This window comes from Tiliqua scincoides, chromosome 1 (assembly GCF_035046505.1).
Source record: "Tiliqua scincoides isolate rTilSci1 chromosome 1, rTilSci1.hap2, whole genome shotgun sequence".
NCBI classification, from domain to species: Eukaryota; Metazoa; Chordata; class Lepidosauria; order Squamata; family Scincidae; genus Tiliqua; species Tiliqua scincoides.
Genome location: NC_089821.1, coordinates 133,322,204 through 133,347,744, shown reverse-complemented (window position 1 = coordinate 133,347,744; position 25,541 = coordinate 133,322,204). Strand labels below are relative to the sequence as shown.

At 40.5% G+C, this 25,541-nt stretch overlaps 1 protein-coding gene across 2 annotated transcripts in view; it reads left to right on the top strand.

The window, feature by feature from the left end:
• Positions 1–25,541, top strand: part of ADARB1 (adenosine deaminase RNA specific B1) — an 82,797-nt gene that overhangs the window by 30,028 nt on the left and 27,228 nt on the right. For both annotated transcript variants that reach the window (XM_066631522.1, XM_066631575.1), the window contains 4 exons: positions 3,012–3,086; positions 13,147–14,075; positions 24,024–24,138; positions 25,304–25,472. In XM_066631522.1, the coding sequence (XP_066487619.1) occupies positions 3,059–3,086; positions 13,147–14,075; positions 24,024–24,138; positions 25,304–25,472 (1,241 nt within the window). In that variant the 5' untranslated portion in view covers positions 3,012–3,058. The remainder of the gene's footprint in view (positions 1–3,011; positions 3,087–13,146; positions 14,076–24,023; positions 24,139–25,303; positions 25,473–25,541) is intronic.

Below are 25,541 nucleotides of genomic sequence, written 5' to 3'. Positions count from 1 at the left end.
GAATTCTCTCCCCCCCCCAATGGTGCAGGCTCTCTGTGCTCCAGCTGACACAAACAAAACAATCCACACTTTCCTGGGAGTAAGACCCATTGACTACAGTGGGGCTTACTTCTGAGTAGGCAGGCATAGGACTGGACTCTTAAAAGCTCAGCATCTCACCTGTGAAAGAAGCGGGACAGCTGGGAGGGCTGAGTATGGTGGAGGGAAGGGGATTGATAACAGCTGCCTTCGTTTCCTTCCATCCGGAAATGTCAGGCTGCAGTGTATTTGTGTAACTTTATGGAATTTAGCACAACTCATTTTTTTGTTAATCGTGCCGAATCACAGAATGGAACTAACACGGTTAAATAGGCTCCACCTGTACTTGTACAAAACCTTCCTTTATCAAGTGGAAACAAAATGAGGCTGGAGGGTGGTAGTAGAAATGCAAGACAGTGGTGAAACTGCATCAACAAAGAAATAACTACTGTAGATACTCACCTACAGGTCGAGAAATTTTAGCCAAGAAATCAAGCTTAGTTAATCACCTTGCCTTATCTCCGAGGTGGCTCAGGGGGCAGAGCTTTTCAACTCTTTTACTATATTTTTAATAAATTAGAGACTTTACAATTCTTAGGTAACAATTACTAGTAGGTTATTTTTCAGGATCCAGCCTCAGGTAAAATCAGACAAAACTATAGTCAGATACCCCCCTAAGTTTAATCTCCAACTTATCCAAGGGTCATAGAAAATTCCATGATTTTGGTACAAAACCTGCCCTCGACTTAATCTGTGAGATTGACTTATATGCGAGTGTCTGCGGTAAGTGCCGTCTGGCTTGACACTAAAGGGTAGTCACATGGTCCACTAGCCTGTTTACTTTCAGCTAGCTTGCTGTATAATGTGTCATCAGCCTGTAGTTTAGGACTCGGTGGGCAATCTTGAGTCACTTTCACATTATTCTTAAAATGATTTCTGGGGTCAATTTTAGCCACAGTTTCAAGAAAAACAATATATAGGTTTGTGTCTTTTTATGCAATGAATATAAAATACAGCTTGTATGTGGAGAGTGTGATGGATCTCCTCTCACCAGCAGTGTTTTCTCAGGAGCTGGTGCAGATCAGAGGAGACACATTGTGGAGCTGGAGGCTTAAGGAGAGGTAGGGGTATTACATCCCGTTTCCCTTCCAAAGCCTCCTGAATTGCTCTCCCACTGGATATAGCATGCTGCTTTTGGTGCAGCTGTGCCAGCAGGGTGGGGGAAAAGATGGGATTGAGAACTAAGGGCAATCCTAGTGCCCTTGGAACAATCCTATCCACCTGTCCAGCACTAATGCAGCTGTGCCTAAGAGGTGTGTGCTGCATCCTACGTAGCGGAACAGTCAGCTGCATTACAGTCACATGAATGCTGGAAAATTGGACAGGATTGGGCCTAGTGACTTAACCTGTGTTTTTTTATATTAATGTCCAGGTTTCCTGTGGTGTTGGCACAAGTAAAATATTATTGAAATTGTGTGTAGATGTATTACTTCTACACTCAGAGTGTTGAAAATAACATTGGTTATTATACACTATTGAAGTATTCATTCAATTTGTATAGCTTGCCCGCCCTTTATTATTTACCATTTCAAGCCTATTTTTCTTTTCAAAGTAACATATAATGGTTAATTATCACATGGCTCTCATGAGTTTTAGGAGTAAGCTTGCAAAATATCTTCATTTAATTCTGCAAAGATGCAGTGCAACTGTATAATTATACCAATCCTGATTGAGTTTGTTGGGGGGGTAACCCAATGAAGCATTGGGGGCTTAGTTTGTCTGTGGTTTATTAAGAGTGTATTGTTTGGCTGAAAAATCTGAATCTGATCAGCTAATTAACCATTTACAGTAATTTTGGGTAATACTTAAGTATTTATTTTTAAGCAATACCTTTATGGTTTTCTAGGAAGCATCTAAGCAAACAAAATATATGAGAAATCCTTTTGTATCCTAAAAAAATTGTTGCTTTTTATGTTTGGAAAATGTTTTATATATGAATAGTTATCAGTTTTTTTTCAACTACACTATGATTTTGTTTGGCTTATTTTGACATGTTATTAGAGAGTTCAGTGCTGTCATTTATCACCCAGAACTATATTTTAAAGATCCATTTATGGTTTTTGCATACTCTGCTAAAAACAAGAAGCATGAAACATTTCCTCTGGAATGTAAAATGGAATGACTTCATATGAAAAAAGTAGCTATTCTCCCCCCCCCCCCCAAAAAAAAATCAATAAGCAACAAAATCATTTTTTTTGCAAACTGGAACCAACGACTTCAGTTACCCAAAGAAAAAGTAAATAGGCTAAAAACTACATTGGGTCCAGAAACCACTCACTGTGCATCTTTGAAGTTTCCTCTCTTTTGGCCCAATCTTAAGCCAGCTATGCCAGTGGAAGCTGCTTTACAACAATTGCAAAGCAGCCTCCACTGGCATGCACTGGCAGGAAGGCCAGAGTGGCCTTCCATGCACTGGTGGATGACTGAAGACCTGGTAAGAGCTGGTAAGGCCACGTAGAGAGTGGGCAGAATGGGGTGATTAGGCGGGTGGGAGGGTGGGTCGGACTTGGGAGGGAATTGGGCTGTGCAGATGTGGCACACACTGAATTTTGATCTGCTTCCTGGACTTGATTTGTAATTCTTGGGTCAACGAAAAAGCATGCTTTGGAGCTTTGCCCACAGAGCCGAGCCTCCTACCAATGTTTGTTGCATTACATTCCTGGTCTTGCAGCTGGGCGGCAGGTGTCCAGGGATCCTGCGAGCACCACCAGACACCACCTTTAGTCCCACTGGTGGTACATATACTACTTGTTGAGAAACACTGAAAAATTACATGTCAGACCTACAACTGACTGAGAACAGCACTGTGTTGAAGCAAGAGGATGACTATTTGGGCTATTTCTGTAGCATATGAAAGTACATTTGGAACTGTAGCATTATCACTCATTCAAACATTAAAAAATATATAGAAATTGCTATCTATTTTCTTTCAGAAAAAACCAGTCTTCACCAGCCAAGAAACCTGAAGAACTCTTTCACAATGGACATAGATGATGAAGAGAATATGAGTAAGATGCGTACATTGTATGATGTTTTAACTTGTTACTCTTTCTGCAGAGTACCAGTATAGCAGCTTATCCCTTCCTAATTAGCATTTTGTTTCAAACCTAAGCGAAATCATAAAGACTTCTTTCTTTTGTTTTATGAAATGTGGTGTTTAATAATAGCGCTTAAGCTCTTGGTGATTGCATCTATAAAGTTATGTATATTAAGTCATTTCCACCCAACGTAGCATATATGCAACAGGGATTAAATGTGTGAGCTGGGCAGAAATGGGTTAGGGAAGAATAAGGTTATTCTTTTTAAAGGAATTGATTCTTGTAAACTACCTTACATGATTTAAGGAGTGTGTTATGCATATTGCTCCTGAGATGATAGGATGAAGCGTTGGATCGGTGAGTGGCTCCTGGGATACCAAAAATATATATTGATGACTAATTAGACCACATTGTACATTATTGAAGTAACTGTACTCTTAGTGCTTAATTATGTAGCATTTTCACAAATTGATCTTGAATTGCAAAGAACATATCATCTACCTGATGTGAGTAACAGAATCACATCGCTTATTAAAGGGAGGACTCATAGTAGTGCAAAAAAATCAAGTGCACTATTTGTGGAAAATAAGAAGGGTCAGTACTACAGTGAAATAAAAGAATTACCATTTGTTTTCTGTGTGATAGTAACACACTGTGATGGTTGTATATGTGCTGCCTAAATTTATTATTTTTCAATTAACCCCTTACTTATTAATTTGTCTAACTTAACCGGTTCACATTGATACATGAAATTTTAAAAAAAGATTAATAATTTGTTTTTTCTTGATTATCATTTTAGAAGTACTAGGTTAGAAAAATACCAAATACTTGGGACCAAATAGAATGCACGTATCAACATGGCTACTTGTTTGGGCATTAAAATATTGGCACTTACGTCATTTTTACATTTTGACTGTTGTGCTCATTCTGCTTATGAAACCTTTTACATAAACTGATGCTAAAAGTAAAAATTACTGTCAACTGATAAATTACTTTTTCTAATCAAATTTTAGTAATAATCCTGAGATAACCAAATGGATAAATGTAAAACAAAATTTTAAATTTTAACCCTGGGCTTCTGTTTAAGGATCTGATGGCTCTGTCATATATGCATAGGGCAGTGGTTTTCAGGCTGGGGCGTCATGACGCCCCAGCCTGAAGGCCCTGGCCTCTTTCCTCTTAAGGGGTAGGGCAGGGGGGAGGCAGGGAGGAGGCAGCGACACAATCCCTAGGATTGCGCAGCTCAGGAGGGCTGCAGGGACTGGGATGCACTCACCAGTCCCTGCAGCAGCCGTCCTGGGGTGCGGGGAGCCCTGCACAAAGGTCCCTGGCTCGTCAAAAGTGAAAGTGGAGCGATTGCGCTCCACTTCTGGTTTTGTGGAAGTAGAGCGTGATCGTTCCACTTTCACTTCTAACGAGCTGGGGAGCCCTGTAGACGCTTGCGCAGGGCTCCCCGCACCCCAGACAGGCTGCTGCAGCGACTGGTGAGTGCATCCCAGTCCCTGCAGCCCTTCTGAGTGGCACAATCCTGGGGATCACGTTACTGCCTTCCTCCCACCCCTCAAGGACTTACAGCAGTGCAAACTCTCCAAGAGAGGTTTTGAAAACCACTGGCATAGGGGAAAAGTAAGTGTTTAGAATGAGAAGTGTTACATAAGTGAGTATTACCTAATTCTTGTTCAGTTGAAATCATGCTGGGGAAGAGGATACCTTGTGAGGTGATGGCATCAGAGCAGCAGCAAAGAGGAGGAAAAAAAAGTGGAGAGGGAATTTTGGAAAAGTACAGTGAAAACTTTTTTTGGAGAGGGGAACACTTCAAGTCACCAACTTCCCTGTTTGTTCTAAAATTTTGACAGGCTAATATTTAATTCTGTCCTATTTTTCCATAATTTGATCCCATGTTTTCTTTATGATATATTGTGCTCTGATCATATGAACTAATGCTAATCACAATTTTCTGTCCCTTGTTATTCTATGTACCTCAATTTGTCCATTGATCACTGATCACATTACTCCCATTAAAAGGGCAGTCTGGAATGAAAGTGAAGCTATTTTCAAATGATTACTGATTAGTAACATGTCTTAAAAGTTTGTCTTAAAAGTTCCATTGGTTTCAAAAAAGTTTGCATGTACATAAGGTTGGTTTAGGATTGAAATCTACATCCTTCATTTGCTTCTAAATCCCACAAAATCAGTAAAACTATATGTAGTCTTATGACATATATGCTATATGTAATTTATAGCATTCTTGGTTAACAAGTTCTTAATACCATAAGGGAAGTACAGTTAAAAAAAAGTGTGCATAGCATTCAGTGGATGATGGTCACAAACAATGATTTAGATAAAATGTAGAAAAATTTTACTTAATTTAGAGCAATACAAAGGTAGTACTTTTAAAAATGTACTTGCTTAAGTATTAAAATATTGGTGTACAAATGTAACACCTTTCTCCTTAGTGGTGACTTTTACTCCAAATCATTCTCCAGTAGCTTGGGAGTGGGAGAGACCTTGTTTTAAAAACAAGGTAGCCTTGCTCTCAAAAAAAAAAAAAAAAAGTTTTAAAGCCTAGGAATACAGTTCAGTAAAAAATTAAGAATATGAGCTTAAAATGCTGAGACACGAGCAGCCCAATCCTGAGGGCGCCTAGGCTTAGCGGCGCAGAGAACAGCTGCCGCTGGATCATGTGTGCCCTGGGCTGCCGCGGGAGGCGCCTCGGGAGAAGGGGATTTTTTTCCTCTTCCCCTGGGTAAGGTAAGCAGCCCGCAATGGGCTACTCACTTTACCGCTGGTGGTAAAGGCGCTTGTGTAGGGTGCGGAGCCCTCCACAAGTGCCTTGGATCTTTGGAGTGGAGCTCCGCGGACCCGCCTCCCTCCCTCCCCCGGCATGCCTCCCCCCTCCCCAGAACACCACCTCTCTGTCCCTGCTTACCGTGCTGCCGAGGCTGGGCGACCACCCTGCACTAGCCCAGCACTGGCCGGCGCTGGGCTAGCATGGGTGGGAGTCAGGCGGTGAGGCTCGCAAATGTGCCTTACGGCACGTTTGCAACAGTGCTCGGTGGCACGGAGCCATGCTGCCAAGCACAAGATTGGGCTCTGAGTTGGTAAAACAGGTTAATTTGCTCTTATTTAAAGGGTTATATGTTTTTTTCTGTTTATGTGAATTTGTCTTTCACCATACTGAGAACAGCTTTAATAACCATGGAAACACTGCTTTAGTGATCAGAAGGGAAGTGTGTTGTTTTGACATAGATACTGGCCGGTGGGTGCCCCAAAACCCATATCAACATTTGCAGAATCGGCTTTGCTTCCCTTGTCAAGCAAATATCAAAGTTTTCCCAGTTTCTGTATGAAACCTGCAAAACTGGTGTGACTGCAGCACATAATGTGATAACAGAAAAATGTATTTATGTACTGCAGCAGTGCTAATGTGGTCATATATATGTCACTGGTCTGAAAACGTTATTTGTGTTCATTGCCTTAGTAGAGTTTTTCATTTGAGGTATAATTTAAGATTTGATAGAGCATGCTTTTAAGCAGTTACTAGCCTTCTATTGTACAAGGGAAAAGAAGGATAAAAATATTTTAAAAGAATGTTTAAATAATTTAAGTGTTAGAAATGTGAAAGTATTTGTTGCCTTTTTATTTGTCACTATTATACAAACATTTCTTACTTTATTTTTTTAACTCGTGTTTTACATTTCTACCCAGTGTCTTCTAATTTTCTGTTCTTTTGAGCACCAAAAGGAGTAACCTATCGAGCTTTTGCTGGAGGATGTTATAAATGAAAATTTAATAATAATTCCATCAGCTTTGTCAATTGGGTGAAGTGGTGTGTGCTTTCTTTACTTTGGGTTTATACCAAATTTTAATATACAGTCCATAAGAGCAAAATTTAGGATTCTGATCCTGTCTCTTTAAGGTGGTTAGTGAATTGTAGGCATCTAAAAACTTCTAGTGCAGGGGTGCCCAAACCTCGGCCTCTGGGGCCCTGGGGCCACTCTCAATGCGGCCGTCAGGGAGTCCACAGTCTCCAATGAGACTCTGGCCCTCCGGAGATTTGTTGGTGCCCTCACTGGCCCGACACAACTGCTCTCAGTGTGAGTGTGACTGTTTGATCTCTCACGTGAGCTGTGGGATGAGGGCTGCTTCTACTCATTCTTGTTTCACATCTGTGATGCAGTAGCAGCAGCAAAGGAAAGGCCAGCCTTGCTTTGTGCAAGGCCTTGAGCTATTGCAAGACCATTCATTCATTCATATAAGTTCATCTTTAATATATTCATTTATGTAAACTTATGTAAATTTATTCAAATTTTAAATATGAATTCTTTTTTTCCTCGGCCCCCGACACACTGTCAGAGAGATGATGTGGCCCTCCTGCCAAAAACTTTGGACACCCCTGTTCTAGTGGTTGAGGGACATTGGTTCTAGGAAGATATTTTTCATTGGGTTGTTTCAAGGGTGGCAGTATGAGCCTGTTTAAAAGGAATATTTGGCATTTGTAACAAAAAAAATTCAGAAAATACATTGCTGTGTTTCAGCACAAAGGCTTCATTGTTCAAAAATGTTGTATTGAATGTAATATTCAATTAATAAAAATAGAAAATATTTTATTAAAATCAAAAAGTTGCTGTCAGTCTTTGATTTGTATTGTGATTGTACCTTTCTTAAGATATTAATATGTAATTACAAGGAATCCCAGTCTTTTTTGAGATAGTGTCAGAACTAGTCAGATGTACCTGACAGTTTGTCCATATTTTAGGAAAAAATGCAACCAGATTATAGTTAGCTTCATTGGGAGAATTTGATTTTGAAATTACTTAAATAATCAAGCCAGTCCACCTGCACTTATAGCAGGAGCCAATACCCCTACCCCCATGTTGCTGGCCCATGTATAGTTGGAAAATGTTTACTTGACCCTGAAAGAGCAAACTGGATCTAAAGAGGCAAACAAGAGTTCCCAATTGGCTTTCCACAAGAGAGCATTTTCTTGACTTTGCCTGCCAATCTATTCTACCTCATTTTTAATGATACCTCACTTTGATTAAGTCTTAGACTAAATGGTACATTTCCCTTATGATTACTGTATTTTTTAGGGGGCAAACCCAACCAGCTTCCAAGCACCAAGCAATACAACTTTGAGGTCATGGAACAAACATTCTCTTATCTTGCAGAGGCCTCTGTGGCAGCCACTTAACTATAGGCACAGCTATGTCAGTGCTAGAAAGTTGGTTAGAATTTGGGCCTTAATTGTGTAAGTTTGCAATCATTTGCAAAGTTAATCACAAATGCTTTCCTTGCTGCCCCACTGTAGGAATCTACCTCAACTTATTTCCATGATAAAACAATGTGTGGCATTTCTATTGTGAAAACTATACAGTACGTGTGGAAGTGAGAATGAGCTGGTGAGCTAAAAATAGTAGAATTCTGTTCCACTTCAGATTGCAAGTGGGGAATTGCATTTTAGAGTACATCCCCATGCTGAAAAATGTAGTGCATACAGGAAGTGAGTACATTGGAGAAAAGGTTTAGGGCAGGCCTCTCCTTAGTTTGCTGGTTTACCACAAGCAGGATGCACCGAATATACTTGCCTATAAGTTGAAAAGGTTATGACTAAAAATCAAGCATGAAAACCTGGGTTGACCTATGAGTCAACACAGTAAATAAAGCAGAAGCCTCTGGGAGCTTCTGGGAGGCTTAGCAGCTGTCCGATGAAGTGGGGGGTGGAACTGGGCTAAGAAGCAGGACACAGATGTGGAGGAAAAAGGAGAATTTTTACTAGTAATTACAGTATTCAGAGGCAGCCATTTTAGCTTCTTCTCCAAACAGGAAGAGAAGAAACTTATGGGAATTGTAGTCTGTATGAGGGCTGCTGATATGGAAGTGAACCACTGTACCGTCACAAAGCCTCCTCACAACTCCCATGGCACCTTCAACTCCCTTCCAGTTTGGAGAAGAAGGTAAAATGTCTCCTTTTTATTTTTGCTGCTTCCTCAGAATAGTTCCTGGCAAGTCATTTTCAAAGAATGTCACACCCACACCCCTCAGTTTAGGGGTCTGGTTTTTAAAACCCTAGGATGGAATCCTCATTTCCATCCAAAACGAAGTCCCAGGCTACAATTCAGTGCATCATTACTTACGAATAGCACCCATGGAAAGCAATGGGTCTACTTCTGAGTAAATAGGGACGTTTACAGGGGACGTAAACGTAAATAGGGACTTTGTAATAGGGACTTTGAGCTGCACTTGCTCAAAGTCATTCCTTGTTGCTTGTCTCTCCACTGTGATTTAAACTCCGCATTCCTAGTTATGTGTTATAGATTGTATGTTATATGTTGAGCCACTGGCTTAACATACCAGGCACCTTAAAGAAGGATTTGATTAATGGTTTTACCAGTATGCTGTTTGTAGTGCACTTACTCTGATAGTGCTTGCACAAAGGTTATGAAGACCAGAATTTAAAAAGTTAATGAATAAAATGTATCTTGAGATATCTTACTATATTTTTAATAAATCGAAGTCTATACAGTTCTTAGGTAACAATTACTGGTAGGTTATTTTTCAGGATCTGGCCTCAGGTAAACTCAGACAAAATTAGTCAGACTCGGACACCTCCCTAAGTTCCTCCCTGTCTTATCCTGGAAGCAGCCCCAGACTGCTGCAGTGGAGACCTCCGCACCATTTACAATCGCCTGGGACTCTGTTTTGGCTGTGTCTCCAGGGTGTCCTCTCCTCCTCCAGAGGAGAGAAGATGGGCATCCTAGAGCTTGCCTCTTTAGGGCGCCCCTTTCCTCTCCTCCTATAAAGGAGGAGGGGAGAGGGGGCAGGCCAGTCCAGCACTGAGGTGCTGGAGAGGCAGCTTCTTGCTGCCACTTCTGCAGCGCTCCTGGGCACGCCTCCTCTGGCGGGGGGAGCGAGGAGATGCCCCTGGAGGGTCGGCGTCCGGGGTTTTTGCCCCATTTGACCCCCTCCAGGTATGCCAGTGAAGTGAGGTCTTTGTTAAAAGAAACTTGCATGCTCTGTATAAAACCTGGAAGTACAGCATTAAATAGTTACTCCACTGGGATTATTATTAACAGTATTATTAACTGATATGATATCTTGGCATATGCCCAGATTTAGCCTGGTGTGAATACACTTTGTCCAGTGTATGCCAGTGAAGTGAAGTCCTTGTTAAAAGAAACTTGCATGCTCTGTATAAAATCTGGAAGTACAGCATTAAATAGTTACTCCACTGGGATTATTATTAACAGTATTATTAACTGATATGATATCTTGGCATATGCCCAGATTTAGCCTGGTGTGAATACACTTTGTCCCGTATTACCTGACCTCCTATGTATATGTTTGACAGCTGTCTTTTGATACAATTTTTTTTGTTATGCCGTATAATCTTTTTTAAATAGTATCTGCTTAATTTAATGTGATTGGTCAAGTATATTTCATTAACTGAATTTTGATATTCTAAGCAGTTTGCAGTGACATGTTTGCTAGTGCTTGCAGCATAATGGCATATTTTGATATTGTAATATTGCATAGGTAGTCATGCCTTCAAATATTTATTTGCTTTTGTTGAAACAATTCTGCTTTTATGAATCAATTTTCTTCACTGTTGGAAATGGTTATTAGGCCAGGTCAAATTAGATCTTCTTACTATCACTTGTTCCAAAGTGATTTTTATTAACCATTGTTTAACATTTCCAACTCAGGGCCCACTCTATCCTATCCAACTTTCCAGCACTGATGCAGCTGTACCAATAGGGTGTGCACTGCATTCAGTGGTGGGGGGGGGGCACGTCTGTTCCCTTACCTTGGGCCTGCATTTTGGCTGCATTGATCCTGGAAAGTTGATTAGGATTGGGCCCTTGGGCCTGCATTTTGGCCGCATCAGTCCTGGTAAGTTGATTAGGATTGGGCCCTTGGTAAACTTTTCTCCTTATTAATGGTGTCACTTTTCAAAGTTATGTAATGGCACAATTAATGATAGTATTTATTTTTGTTACTGTTAAAGCAGAATCTGTTGTGCTGCTGTTTGATAATGGGAAACATAATTCCCAAGTCAGTGTTGATCTCTAGATACTCTGTTTTTAAATGTTCTTTAGTTTTTACCTGCCAGTTGTGTTAATGCCATAACATTCTATCTTTCCTCCTGTGTTATCTGCACATTATTCCAGTTATGGCTACCGTTCCAATGTGTTTCACTTACTGTAACATTTCTGGTCTTGATCCTGCTATAATTTATGTTTTCCATTATGTTGTCTAGAATTGTGTATCCATGCTTCTGAATTGTTCCAGTTTAGTACTTTCGCTTATCTCAGTGTGATTACACTATCTTCACCTTCACAAATCTCTAGACTTAGTTCTTACGTCAGTCTCCTTTTATTTTACTGAATTTTGTTCTTGGCAATATCTTTTGATTACCATGTGGTTGAGCAACTATTAATCAGAAATAAAATCACTCTGAGCACAGTTCCCTCTTTGCCCTGTAATCACTGAGATGGAGGGAATCTTCCATTAGTGAATCAAGTGATAATACTAAGCTGCTGGTTTCCCCTCAGCCAGCAAAATTTCTTTCCCTAGCAGGCCAGCATTGTATACTCAGTTCTACTATATTTGGGTTAGTCTCATGATGATAGGAAGGAAGCATGTCTGTGCATCCCTCTCCTACTGCAGTTTTGGGGTAAGGCTGATGGTTGTTGTGATGACCGCCATTTTCTTGTAAGGATAGAAGGTCTCCACTATTGTGGAAACTTCACTTGCTACAGTTTATCTCATAGTTGTTCTGAGGAGCTCTGGGACAGTTTCCCAGTTTGTACTTCTAGCATGCATAGGCAGATGATGAAATAACAAACAGAAAGATAGATTTAGGTTGCTTGATCTAGGTTCAACTAGAATAGAAAGATTCTAGCTGAATCCATGAGAAATTGGTCATTCAAGCATTTTGAATTCAGTGTGGTTGGGATGTGAGAGAGTGTAGGTTCTTGTAGTTCAGATAAAAATGTAACTGTTATGAAATAAATGCCATTTACGTGGAACAGCTTCACACATTATGTGACAATAGAGTTATACCAGTTGTGTCACCTGGATTTTTAAGGATATGTCTCTGATCATCTTTGATTGTCAGTTCACTGTAGGAAACGCTACGGGAGCAGCAATGTGACCTGGCTGTCACAGGAGGTGTGAAGCTGTACTCAGACTCCAGTAATTTGAATGTTTGCAGATGAGAAGCAAGTTAATATCTTGCCATAAGATGCACTTTGATAGCCATGTTTTGTTCCTTTCAAATGAAGAGCATTCTTCCTCAGGATGCAGATGAGTGGTAGTAAGTAACTGAATGGTCGTATGTGGCTGTCATCTGGATTCTGATTTTGGTGGGAGATTCAGGATGTACAAAAGGATGTGATAGTTCACACAGTACACAATTCATCTTTGAATTGTTGCCACTGATGTAGTGATGACCACTACCTAGAATGACTTTAAAAGAGGATTGAAACTCTTTTCAATGGATTCATGGAGGTCTGTCAGTGGCTACTAGTTGTGATGGCTACATGCTAAGTTTTAGCCACAGTATACCTCTGAATAACAGTTGCAGAGGACCTATGGTGGGAGAAAAGTATACCCTTTTTCCTGCTTGTAGGCTTCCCAGAAGAAGCTGGTAGACTACGGCTGGATACAGAATGCTGGGCTAGGTCAACCAGCAGGGCATTTCTTATGTTTTGAAAGTTAGTGTTGATATTGAATGAACAAAGAAACTGAACAAAGAAACACAGGGGAAATGATTGCACATAATAAATATTAACAGGTGCTTTGGGTTCAAAATGAGAACTTTTTATCAGCATCTACCAATATTCAGTACCTATATATTTAATCAATATATGCCTTTGGGCTAGTAAAGTTAATTGTGTCTAATCTAGATATTGACATCTGAGCACACATCACTTAACCAGTTGCAAAGATAAAGGAATCTGTAAATTTTACATTTACAAGGTCCTGCAACGAAGGCATTGTAAGTTACTCTTTCTGGGCACCACAGGTTCAGGCAGCACTGATGTTAAAGAGAATCGCAACATGGACAACATTTCACCTAAAGATGGGAGTATGCAAGGTCCCGGGGAGGGGAATCAGCTCTCCAATGGTGGTGGCACTACCAGCAGAAAGCGGCTGTTGGAAGAGGGGAACAATGGCCACTCCAAGTTCCGCCCAAAGAAGAGGAAGAAAACACCAGGGCCTGTCTTGCCCAAGAATGCCCTGATGCAGCTGAATGAAATTAAGCCGGGTTTACAGTACAAGCTTCTCTCCCAAACAGGACCAGTTCATGCCCCGATTTTTGTGATGGCAGTAGAAGTTAATGGGCAGGTGTTTGAAGGCTCTGGCCCTACAAAAAAGAAAGCAAAACTTCATGCAGCTGAGAAGGCTCTGAGGTCTTTTGTTCAGTTTCCTAATGCGTCTGAAGCACATCTAGCAATGGGGAGAACTCTTTCAGCAAATACGGATTTTACATCTGACCAGGCAGATTTCCCAGACACACTTTTCAATGGTTTTGAAAATCCAGGCCAGTCTGATCATTCCTTTTATCTGGATTCCAATGGAGATGGTTCCTTTAGCTCCAGTGTAGACTACAGTCTGTCATCTGCTGTGGCTAGTAGCCTTATCCAGTCATCTCTCCCTGTTCCATCACCATATCCGTTAACAAGTGGGAAAAACCCTGTTATGATATTGAATGAACTTCGACCAGGGTTAAAGTATGAATTTCTTTCAGAAAGTGGAGAAAGTCATGCTAAGAATTTTGTGATGGCAGTGTCAGTAGATGGCCAAATGTTTGAAGGATCTGGAAGAAACAAAAAACTTGCAAAGGCTCGGGCAGCTCAGTCAGCTCTTGCATCCTTGTTTAACATGCAGCTGGATCAAACACCATCTCACCAACCCATTCCTAGTGAGGGTCTTCAACTACACCTGCCACAGGTGAGCAAATATATGTGCATGTTTTTAATAGAACATATGATATGCTAATTTGTAATTAAAAATACTTGCTGTACTTTATTACAGCAGTGTGTGGATATTCTTTGCTGTAATTGCATTTCAAGTTAATTATTTCTAGCCAATTTGCATAATTTATCTGCTTATACATTAAAGATCTCTGATTCCTTTAATTGCATTTTGTGTTTGACATGATAGAAAAGCTGTAAAAGATTAGAATATTTTACCACTCTTGAGGAACAAGCAGTGGTTAATGTATGTCTGTTCAAATGAGCATCTGCAGACAAACAGTAGTGTTTAGGATAGGAGAGCAGTTTTGTATCAGTGCACTTGTATCATGATTTGAGGCATTGTACTGTGCTGACACTGTGAACCATCTTATCTATGTTTTGAACACAGCAGTGCTGTTTTGCTTATAATAGTCATTACTGTGTTCAACAAAACTGTGTTCAACATTACTGTGTTCCTGCAAAAAAGCAGTAGATGAGGAAAGAATGGGAATTACTTCACAAAGCAATAAGTTTCCTACAGCATTTCATTCTCTATGTAGCTAAATACAGGGGCACAACTCTGCAGCTCTGATATTTGGTAGTAATTGAACTCCCCCACCCTGCCAGCAAAGCCTGGGTTGTTAAATAGGCAGAGTTTGCCTATACCCAATAGTGCCCCTGATTGCATCTGTTCAGTTTCTGCCTTAGAGCTGAATAGTGAATGGTTGTCATTTTCTTCTGTAGAAAGTATACAGCTGTGGTGGAGGAAAAATTCCATGCATATTATTTAATTCTTCTGGTTCATTGCACTGATGTTTATATATTTGCTTTCACTAAGGGAGGCACATGGCAAACACCATACCTAGACAACCACCCCCCCCCACCAAATTCCAGCAATGTTGTGACATCACCAAATATCAGTACATAGTTCCATTTTTTATACCTCACAACTAAAGGACAGAAATAGGCACCCTGAAAAGGAAGAAACAAAACAAAATTATAATGGTGAAATCCCTAAGGAAGGGGTGTATTGGTACAAAGATGGTCTTGTATCCACTTCTAGCTAGCATGCATGCATCCTTCTGCATGCATTAGCCATAGCTTTTGGGAAGAGGCAGGAAGCCGTTGATAAGCATGGTCATATAGACTAAGATCTAAATTAAATTAATTTAAAAGTCATGATTTATTTGAAATTGATGAAAATGAGATTAACAACCCAATCCTATGCATGTCTACTCAAAATTAATCATATCATAGTCAATGGGGCTTACTCCCAGGTAAGTGCATGTATTATTGCAGCCTATGGCATATAGCAGTGGTTCTCAGACTCTCCAGTTTGAATCACAGTAAGCTTGTGCAGGGCCGGGGGAAAGGCAACCCCGCCTTTGGAGTCACTCTTTGGAGGGGCACAGGGTCTTGCTACCAGAGCCTGCAGCAGCTTCCCAGGGATTCAGGGAGCCCCTGCACCGGCTTCCACAGGGCTCACCAACATGTGGCAACCCTCAAAATCGTGATTGCGACCACTTCCGGTTTTGCATTTGTGAAACTGGAAATGGTCACAACCACGATTTTGACTGTCTCTGCATGTTGGGGAGCCCTGCAGAGGCTGCTGCTCTGCTCTGGTAAGTGGCTGCAAGCCCCTGCACCCTTCCAAAGTGGCGCAATCTAGCACATCACGTTGCTACCTTCCCCCCTGCCCGCCCCTTAAAGTGGACAGAGGCCAGAGCTCTCTGGCTGGGGCATCTCGATGCCCTAATTTGAGAACCACTGGCATAGAGTTCCTGGTCATAGTGTTGGAGATTACCTTGATTCAGTTTAAATACTGGCTGAGTTTAAATGTCACGCTAAACCATGGTTTAATAATGGTTTAGTATTACTCTCACAGATTTGGGTTTGTGTGTGTTCCTCCCTCTTTTCAAATGGAAGGGGAAATTTGCAGCTTGAAGTCTTGGTTTAAAAGAAACTGGATTTGTCATTTTATCTAAATCCCAGCTGCTTCTAACCACATTTAAAATCAGGATGTAAAACCAGTTTCAGATACAATGGCAAATTCCAGTTTGTTTAAAATCAGAAAAGGGGCATTAGAGATTTACACTTCGTCTGAGTGCAAGGTCTGCTAACCTATCTTCACAGAACAAGTTAGATTTTTCAGGCGGGGGAGGGGATGAGGAAAAATAGTTTGACCACTATTCATGAATGACATTATATGGATGTATCATTTACAGTGAGTGAACAATCAATGGCAATCCCACACCCTCCATGATAGGAGGGTAAAGGGTGTAATTTGTACCTGGGCCCTGGGTAAAAAAGGGGTTCAAGGAGCCAAAGGTGGGGGCCCAGAAATTTCCTGGAATCCTACATTTTCTGATCTCACCCGAACTTGCTGACTACGTGAGATGCTGGGTGCGCAGTGGCTGCTGCTTCAAGCCATATCTGCTCGGTCGAAGAGTGCATACTTGATACTCCTTAATACAGTGTCAAATCTGGAAGGAAACTGGCCTGCTATAGTAGCTGTTTTGTCTTGTGAATCTGCTAACCTTGAAGGAGTGTATAGGAGCTCAGGGACATAGCTGCAGGACTACAGCTGCTGAAGTAGTAAATTTTGGTACACATAGGACACTTTCCATTCTAGTGTGAGCCTATATATGTTGCTAATTTTCTGCAATAATTTTCTTTATTTAAAAGATTTTAGAGAGACTTAGGGACTGGAGCCATGGTGAAAAGCGGAAACTGTTGAAAAGCGAAACCAGATCTTTTTTAGTTTACTAATGTTTCCAATGCTTTTTAACTTGCAAATTGAAATGCCTTTTTATCTTGCAAATTCCTGCTATCACACAAAGATTTCTGCAAATGGATTCTCATTAATACCTTCTGGGAATAGGACCCAAGCTAAAGTTGGTATTCATGCTTTCTCTCACACACACATACCAAAAGTGTGAATTGCCATGTCATATGCAAATCAACACGAGGAAGGGCAATTTTAGCCTTTAGACCAGCAGAGAGAGGCTGAAAGAGTGAAGCATGCGTTGAATGAATGACTTCTAGATATAATTGAAATATGTTGAAAGAGCAGAAGGTTGAAAAACAAACCATTAGAAAGTGGGGAACACCTGTGTATCTAGCTGTTGACACTGTGCAGGCGTGTAGACCTGGACTCCAAAGATTTTTCTGGTTGTTGCCACTCTCCCCCTGCTCTCTTTTGCTTCCTCCTCCTGTTCTGCCCATTCTCTCATTACCTTTTCCTGCTCTTTCCTCTGGACCCCTTTGGAAAGGGGCCCAAAAGAATATTTATAACCCCTGATAAAATTCCTCTCGGAGTCCCTGATCCCACACTAAGCCACTCTACAATTTAGGACCAAAGTATCTCAAGGACCATCTCACCCATGTAAATCTACATGTTCTGTAAGATCATCTGTGGGGTTTCTTGTGCATCCAACCTCTTTTTGAGGTGCAGTCGGTGGCGACCATAAGACGATGTTCTTTGTGGTGGTCTCCAGCCTTATGAAATTCCCTGCCCTGTGAAGTGTCACCGAAGCAGAGAGTTAATACCTCTCTGTTGAACTGTGGGTGAGGACCCATATTTTTGGCAAACATCTGTAGACCTGCTTGTGATGTCATGTATTGTTTTTAGTGTGTGGTGGTACTTGTTAATTCTTGGTTGATTTTTTTTAAATGTGGCTCTTCTTCATTTCTTGTTTAACTTGTATATTATGTTTTTAATTGCTGTGTTGTAAACTGTCGTGAATACTGTGAGAAAGATCAAATATAATTTTTTTTAAATAAAGAATTTTGTCAGGAAGCATCCCATGACCAGAACTTGCCAACATTCTTCCATTATGGGTGTGTGGCCTGGGTGGGGCTGGGGGTTGCATACAGGGCCAAGGCCTTGTATTAGCATAACTCTAAATCATGATTAAATATGATTTATCGTGACATCTGAACCCAGCCACAATGTCTTGTTCCTGTGCTACAAGTTCTATACAACTGCTATTACGAAGTTTATAGTGAACTTTGCAAATTAAGAGTTAGCAGTGACGTTCAGATGATCAGAAAGATAATTTATATGAAACTTCATTAATTACCTTTATTTTTTAAATCCCTAAAACATAGATTATCAAAGCTTAAAAATATATTTTCCTAATATATTATAACAAATTCTTTTATGTTGTAAACTTCTATAACTTAACACCAATTTTTTTTATCCTTTCAAGAATGTTAATTTAGAATTTTCCTGAATGTTCCACTCTATTCTTAAAATATTGTTGGGAAGGCAGACAACGGCTCAGTTCGTAAGTGAGTGCTTTTTGTATCACTTTTAATGAGACTTCAATCTCCTGCAAATTAAATTTATATTCTTACTACAATGCTTATTTAGTAAATATTTTTATGCAAATCTAGGATGTAGGGATTTGGAAAGAATCCTCTAGATCATATAGTGCAAGTAAATTCTGAGGCAGGAGAGCCTAGAGATCTAAACGGTCTCTAACACTTTCTTTTTCTGGAAAATCTCCAGTTTTGTAGATCCTGCATGCTGCTTAGGCAACCTGTTATATCTCTTCATAAATTAAGTTTTCCCAACAACCAGTCTACATCTTTTAATAGTCAAAAACTGTTTTTTAGTCAGTTACGGTTATGGCACTTTGCAACGCCTCTTCCAAATTCAATGACCAAATTCAATTCAATGACCAAATTCAAATTCAGACGTAACGCTAAACTTGTTTTAGGACTGCAGCATGGATGAGTGTAAGGGAACAACACGCTTGTATCTGCTCCCCTCCCCCACCTTGCTCATGGCAAACTTCATTTAACAACAAACTTCATTTCAGGTTGTGTACAAACTTGGAGTTATGGTCTTTTAACTAACTAGGGGAGGAATCCTATAATGTACTTGGGCCGATGCAAGTCCCTTGCACTGACCTCTGAGTGTTGCAAAAGTGCCATAAAGCACTTTTGTGACACTCTCCTGGGAGATAGACCTGCGCGCCGATGTGCGTCTGCCTCCCTGCACTGCCGCAGAATCTGGGAAGAAGGTGAGTTGTATCAGCTGAACTCGGCCGATGCAGGGGTCTGGGGAGGACGAGGAGGGGCGGGGGAGGGTGGGCAGTGGGTGGAACCATGAGCAGGCAGGGAGCAGGAGGCAGTTATGCCAGATCCTGACCCCGTTCCTGGGCAGCCCAGTGCAGTCCCGGGCTGCTTGGATTTGCACCACCTGATGAGGTGGTGCAGATCTGAGTAGAACCATTGGGGCTGCTGCAGTGCTATATGGGTAAGGGGAAATGTTTCCCTTTGGCCTGGCGTGGCCTGTAGTCAGCCCCAAACTTGCTCTGGATGCCCCTAGCCTGCCTGTTCCAGTGCAAGTTAGGATTGTGCTCTAGAGTTACAATGGTTTGTTCTATAATTAACTAAATTAACAAGTCCCATTTCTTTAAATTTATATAGAATGCGGAACTATTATTCTATTTCATTCTCCTCTCATGTGACAGAAGGTAGCTACTAGAAACCTGCTTTAGTGTTACAGCTAAACTGGGCCAGCAACAGCCCAAATTTGTCCTGGGAATTTGATAATTTAGACTGCAAGATTTTGAATGATCTCAACTATGCATCACAGAAATCATCCTGGGACACATTCTTCAGAACTAGAAAACTGACTGCACAACATTGTTTTGGCTCTGAGAATCAGTACTTTAGAATAATTCAGCAAATCAATTCTTCTTATAGTCTAAGACATTAGAACTCGGCCGATGCATTGTCAGTAGACAATGGATGTTGGATTCGTTTTAATGAAGGAAGCAATTGTTGAGATTTTATCACTTGAAAGCTACCTTGTTGAGAAGAAGTTTGAAGTAAATATTACTTTTAAAATATTATTTTAAAATTTGGCAAACATATCATTAATTGATAAGCATTCTGTACTAAGAAAAAACTTCCAAACCTAAAAAGTCCTTAAACTCAAAAATTCCCATAACCAACTTTTGTCGTGATGTCTTGGTACTGATGTAACACAGGGCTTATGAGATAGTGAATTAACCTTTGGTAGTATTGACTTGCTGCTGCTGATAAAGCACAGCATAATCCTATTCATGTCTACTCAGAAATATATTTAGTCCCTAATATACATAATGGTTTTGTTCTGGAGGTGTGTTTGAAAGTTGGAACATATGGTAGTCAAAACAGCCAGCTCTTGCTAGACAAGTGCTCTTGCTCTTGCACAAAAGCATCATGACGGATGGACTGTGCCTGCACAGAAGCACCAACCAATACAGCCACCTGTGACTTAGATGTCTGTAACTGACATATTTATAACTTAGGGAGCTGCTATGAGTCCCACTTGGTTTAAATGCACTTACACCCAAGTAGGTCCCACTGATTTGAATACAATATTTACAGCTAAGCATGCATAGCATTTCTCTGTAAATTACAGCAAAGAGCTTGGGGATGGAATAGGTGCTGTAGAATGGAAGATCTTGGCAGGAGAGAACATGCAAACCTGAAGCTCACTCCCAATTGCTTAACCTTCACTTTTGTTTACTTCAATGGTATATAGAAGAATATGCTTATTCTTCTGTAAAGCAGTCTTTACAGTGGTTTGATGGGTTGTGACCAGTGGTTGATGGGTTGCAACCCACCAATCTGAGTAGCACTGCTGTTGCCCCCTTAAGGGGTGGGGAAGGGGAAAAGGCAGCAACACAGTCCCCAGGATCATGCTACTGTGGGAGACATAGAGTCTTTTAAAAAACATACCTGAGTTCCTACTGGTGTTTGGGGTGTGTGGGGAACCCCGTGGAGCCCTCTGCAGGGCTCCCTGTGCCTCTAAACACTGACAAAATGTGATAGCGACCCACTTCTGGGTTGCAGTCACATTTTGTCAGTGTTTAGAGGTGCAGGGAGACCTGCAGAGGGCTCTGTGGTGTTGCCTGCACCCCTGAGATGCCAGCAAGGACTCAGGTATGTTAGAAAAAAGCCCCTTTGTCCCCTGCAGTGATGTGATCCTAGGGATCGTGTCACTGCTTTCCACCCTACCCCTGCAAAGATTTACTCTGGTCCTTGAACTCCGAGAGAGCTGAAATTGTGGATATGGGCCAATGCCCATCCCTGCAGTCGGGGGGGGGGGTCGCCTCCCCTAGCCTCCAGAGGGGCTTCCGAGCTCAACAGAGGCTGAGGATGTCCCTCCCTTTCTTTGCTGGGCTCAGACTGAGCTTTAGATCAGCATTTCTCAACCAGTAGTACAGGTACCACCATTGGTATTTGAGGTAGTACTCCAGGATCCCCAAACACCTGCTGCCTGGCAGTGAGACCAGGAATGTGACACAACAGATAGCAGGAGGGAAGAGGGAAGAGCTCCAAAGCTCAAAGTAAACCCCATTGAATACATTCGTTATTTACATCTGAGTAGTTGTGCATAGTCTTATGTGGTGAGATTCTCTTTATCCGCCCTGAGCCTGGTGTTTGTCATGTCATGTCATGTCATATCTGGCCTTCCAACCCAGAAGTAACTGGCAATGATATAATCGCCAGTTACTTCTGGCAGTACTTCCAATAGGTGAACCATGTGAAGTGGTATGGCAGAGGACAAATGATGAAAAACTGCTTTAGAGCTCAAAACACGCGACTTCCAGTTTCATGGAGAAACAGGAAGTCGCGTGTTTTGAGCTCTAAAGCTCAGTCTGAGCCCGGCGGAGGCCAGGGATGGCTGTCCTCAGGGACTCCTCTGGGAGTCAAGAGGAGCAAAGCTCCTCTGGAGGGGGTGTGCATTCGGGGGGGGGGGGGGATCAGACCCCATCTGCGGATAACTGAATCTGCGGATATGGGATCTGCTGATATGGGATCCCCTGTACTATTGTATTTACTAGTGTAGTATGTCATAGCATGTTATGTCACACCCCCTACATTGCAGTGGTGGAAGATAATGGCAAGAGCTCCTTCCCCGAGGATGTCAGGTTGTGAGTCATCTGTGAGAACTGCAGGCTACTTGCTGAGGAAGGCACCTAGGGTAGATCGCCTTGCCTGCTGTTTTCTCTCCCAAAGCAGTTCCTGGTATCGAGTGATTGGTCCATAGTAGCTAGAATGCACACCTCTCATTGGCACAGCACTAGCCAGAATAGTCAGCTTCTGTCAACTGAAAACACCACACAGATAGCTGTGTTCTTCTGTACCAAAGTTTTGAATGGTTTTATGTATTTTATTTATTATAATGCAGTTAAAAATTACACTCTGAATAAAGAATGCTATACTGAAACCACATTATAGTACTTATTACTGTATTTGGAACCTTCTTTCATGCCTTCCCCTTGACAAGGTATATTTGAAAACACCATGGCCAACAGAAGAAATTACATGTTTCATTGCTCATGCTTTCTGTCATAAGAACATAAGAAAAGCTCCTCTGAATCCATGTAGTCCAATACCTTGTTTACAGCAGTAGCCAACCAGATTATTCTGGGAAACTCAAAAAGGAGGTCATGGGGGCAGTGGTCTCCTTCCTATGTCCAGTAATTGTCATGACTAATAGACTTGTCCTCCATGAAATTCTCTAATCCCCTTTTACGGCCATTGAAGCCATTGGCCAACACTGCATCTCATTGCAACAATTTTTTTTCAAGATTTCCAAGAGATGAGTCAATTTTCAGCCTAGTGATAACCATGACTGACTTAGAGCATTGTAGAGAAACAGCAAAATGATCTCTAGTTGTAGTTTGGTATTTGCACTGTTCCTGAAAGTGATATACAACATATGACACATTTATGCAGATTAGCTGCAGCTGGTTTGCTCATGATAAGCTTTTCTTCTTGTGCTGAACAAATGTTTCACCTCTGTAACTAGAGAGAACTATAAACTAATATTAACCTTCTTTGCAGCAGGTTCAGTATTGTGATTTACAACCCAGTCCTATGCAGAATCAGGTGTTTCTAAACAATTGCATAAATCTACTTCTACAAGTCATTCATAAAAACAATATTGACCAGCAACATGGATTTTTTTGTTGCCTTGGTTTGCAAAACTCATCTGAGGACACTAGGTGTGAGGGGCTAGTTGAAGCACGAAGGGCTGAAAAAGTGCCTTTATCTGAGTTGACTGAAATTGTCATCACTCAGATGCTTCAGTTGATACATGCAATCATGTGCTTTATGTTTATGTTAAAGCAGCTCATTATTGACATATTATCTGTTTGTAATTCACTTTAATTTCAAAATCCTTATTGGTGATGTTACCTAGTCAGGTATCTACCATTTTATGTCCCCATAATAGTAGTAATTGTAGTAGTAGTAGTTGTCTTTCCTATGCATCACTTTTATCCGTGTTCAGTTATATTTTATTGTTAACAGATCAGCTCTCTAGTTTATTAGGATAGTTTAAAAAAATCTCATTTTGTTCACCAAATTATTTGCAGTCCCTCCCTTCAAATTCAACCTGCAGATTTAATAATAGTCCTGAACATTCCATTCAAGTCACCTGTGAATATGCTGAATGATAATGGACCCAGATCTGACCTCTGTGCACAACACTTTCATAGCACTTCGATCATTTAGTACTCCACGGTAATTTCTTATCAATTAAATTCTGTATATGGTTTAAGGAAGATGACCTGTGGAACTAGACCATAAGTATTCCTCATATTTTAAAAATGTATTTACTTAAAATATTTATTTATTAAGAAAATGTGTGTTAATATTAAGTATGCATCCTCACTCATTTCATTCGAGTTTCTGTTCCATGGTAGGAATGAAACACTGCCGTGAAAATGCAGCATGATCTGAAAGGAATATCTCAGGGGTGTGGATAGTGGTGTTTCGAAATATTGGCACTAATTAATTGTGATAAACATTAGGAATATATTATTGCAGAAATCTATTGCAGAAATTAAGGCATTTCTTAGAGCTGAGTGTTTATAACTAGTAGCAGATTTGCTTTGTTGCGTAGTAAAATATTATTGTGATTTTGCAGGTTTTAGCTGATGCTGTTGCACGTTTGGTAGTAGATAAATTCAGCGATTTGACAGATAATTTTACATCACCCCATGCTCGTAGAAAAGTACTTGCTGGAGTTGTCATGACAACAGGTAAAAACAAAACAGCATGCTGATTTGGTGCTTTGTTCCCTATTGGTGTACAAATAACATTTTTATACATATTTGAGATATAACATTTTGCTTTCCTTAAAATAATGATTTTATAATGTATAAAATTGACAGTGAAATCAAGTCAGAATTGTTACTCTTCAAATGTGTATGTACATTTTATTTTAGCATGTTATTGTGTCTTGCTCAATTACTTGTACAGATCACTGGTTTCTCTTTTAATAAATGAGCAAAAAAGCCTTTTCTATTTACTTACCATTTGAGACAATTTCTGAAGCTTGTTCATACAGTTTCATCAAATCCTGCGTCTGCACAGGTGCTAACAAGGGGAGTTCATGTGGTAATTGTGAGAAACAAGGAGAGGAGGAGAGGAAAAGCGAACCTGCAACTTATTTGGCAAGTTCATTTCTAGCATTAGAGTAGCTACAGAGAAAAGTACCTGGGGACCATATTTGTGTATGGGAGAATTTAGTAGTCTTTGCTGTGTGCCTTCTTTTACTAAAAATTGGACATATCCACTCCTGCTTTATATGTAATGGGGCAGACTTGTTTTTAAACTAACAGGTTGTCCTCCATTATCTTGTACTTTGACTCTGTGTAATGATCTAACTGTGTGAACAACCCAGGGAGAAAGATAATTATAAAGTTAAGAAATGTATGAACAAAAGATGGTATTTCACTGTATGAAGATGCATGGATGTGATATTTGACTTCAGGTAGACTTAAGTGTTGCTTTGACAATATCAGGCATAGAATCTAGATCGTATAGATCTTAATAATTTGCTTAACATTCATATTGTTCACAAGTCGAAAAACAAATTGCATGTACCTATCTTACTGTGGTTCCATTTCCATCTCGTGTATGCCTTCGAAATATGTCTGATTGGTTGATATGTATGATTCTGTTGATATTATTAGATTCTATTGTTGGATTGTAAGCCTCCTTGGGAAATTAGAAGCTGCCATTAGAGGGGGAAAGGCAGGACAAAATAATTTTTAATTTAGTAGGAAGTGTATACCTGAAGTTCATCTGGTTCGGTAGTTTGATTCATCAAGCTATCAAATCAGATTAGCCTGTGCAACTGAATATGCATTTTAAGAAATAAAAGTTTTAATAGATTATTTTCCCTTGGAACATATTTTCCAGGTACGGATGTGAAAGATGCTCAGGTTATAAGTGTTTCTACAGGAACAAAGTGTATTAATGGAGAATACATGAGTGATCGTGGTCTTGCATTGAATGATTGCCATGCAGAAATCATAGCTCGCAGGTGCCTGCTTAAATTTCTCTATACACAACTTGAATTGCTCTTAAGGTAAGTTTACAGAACAAATCTAGCATTGAACCCCACCATTTAGCACACTTACTTTGAATTAGGTTCACA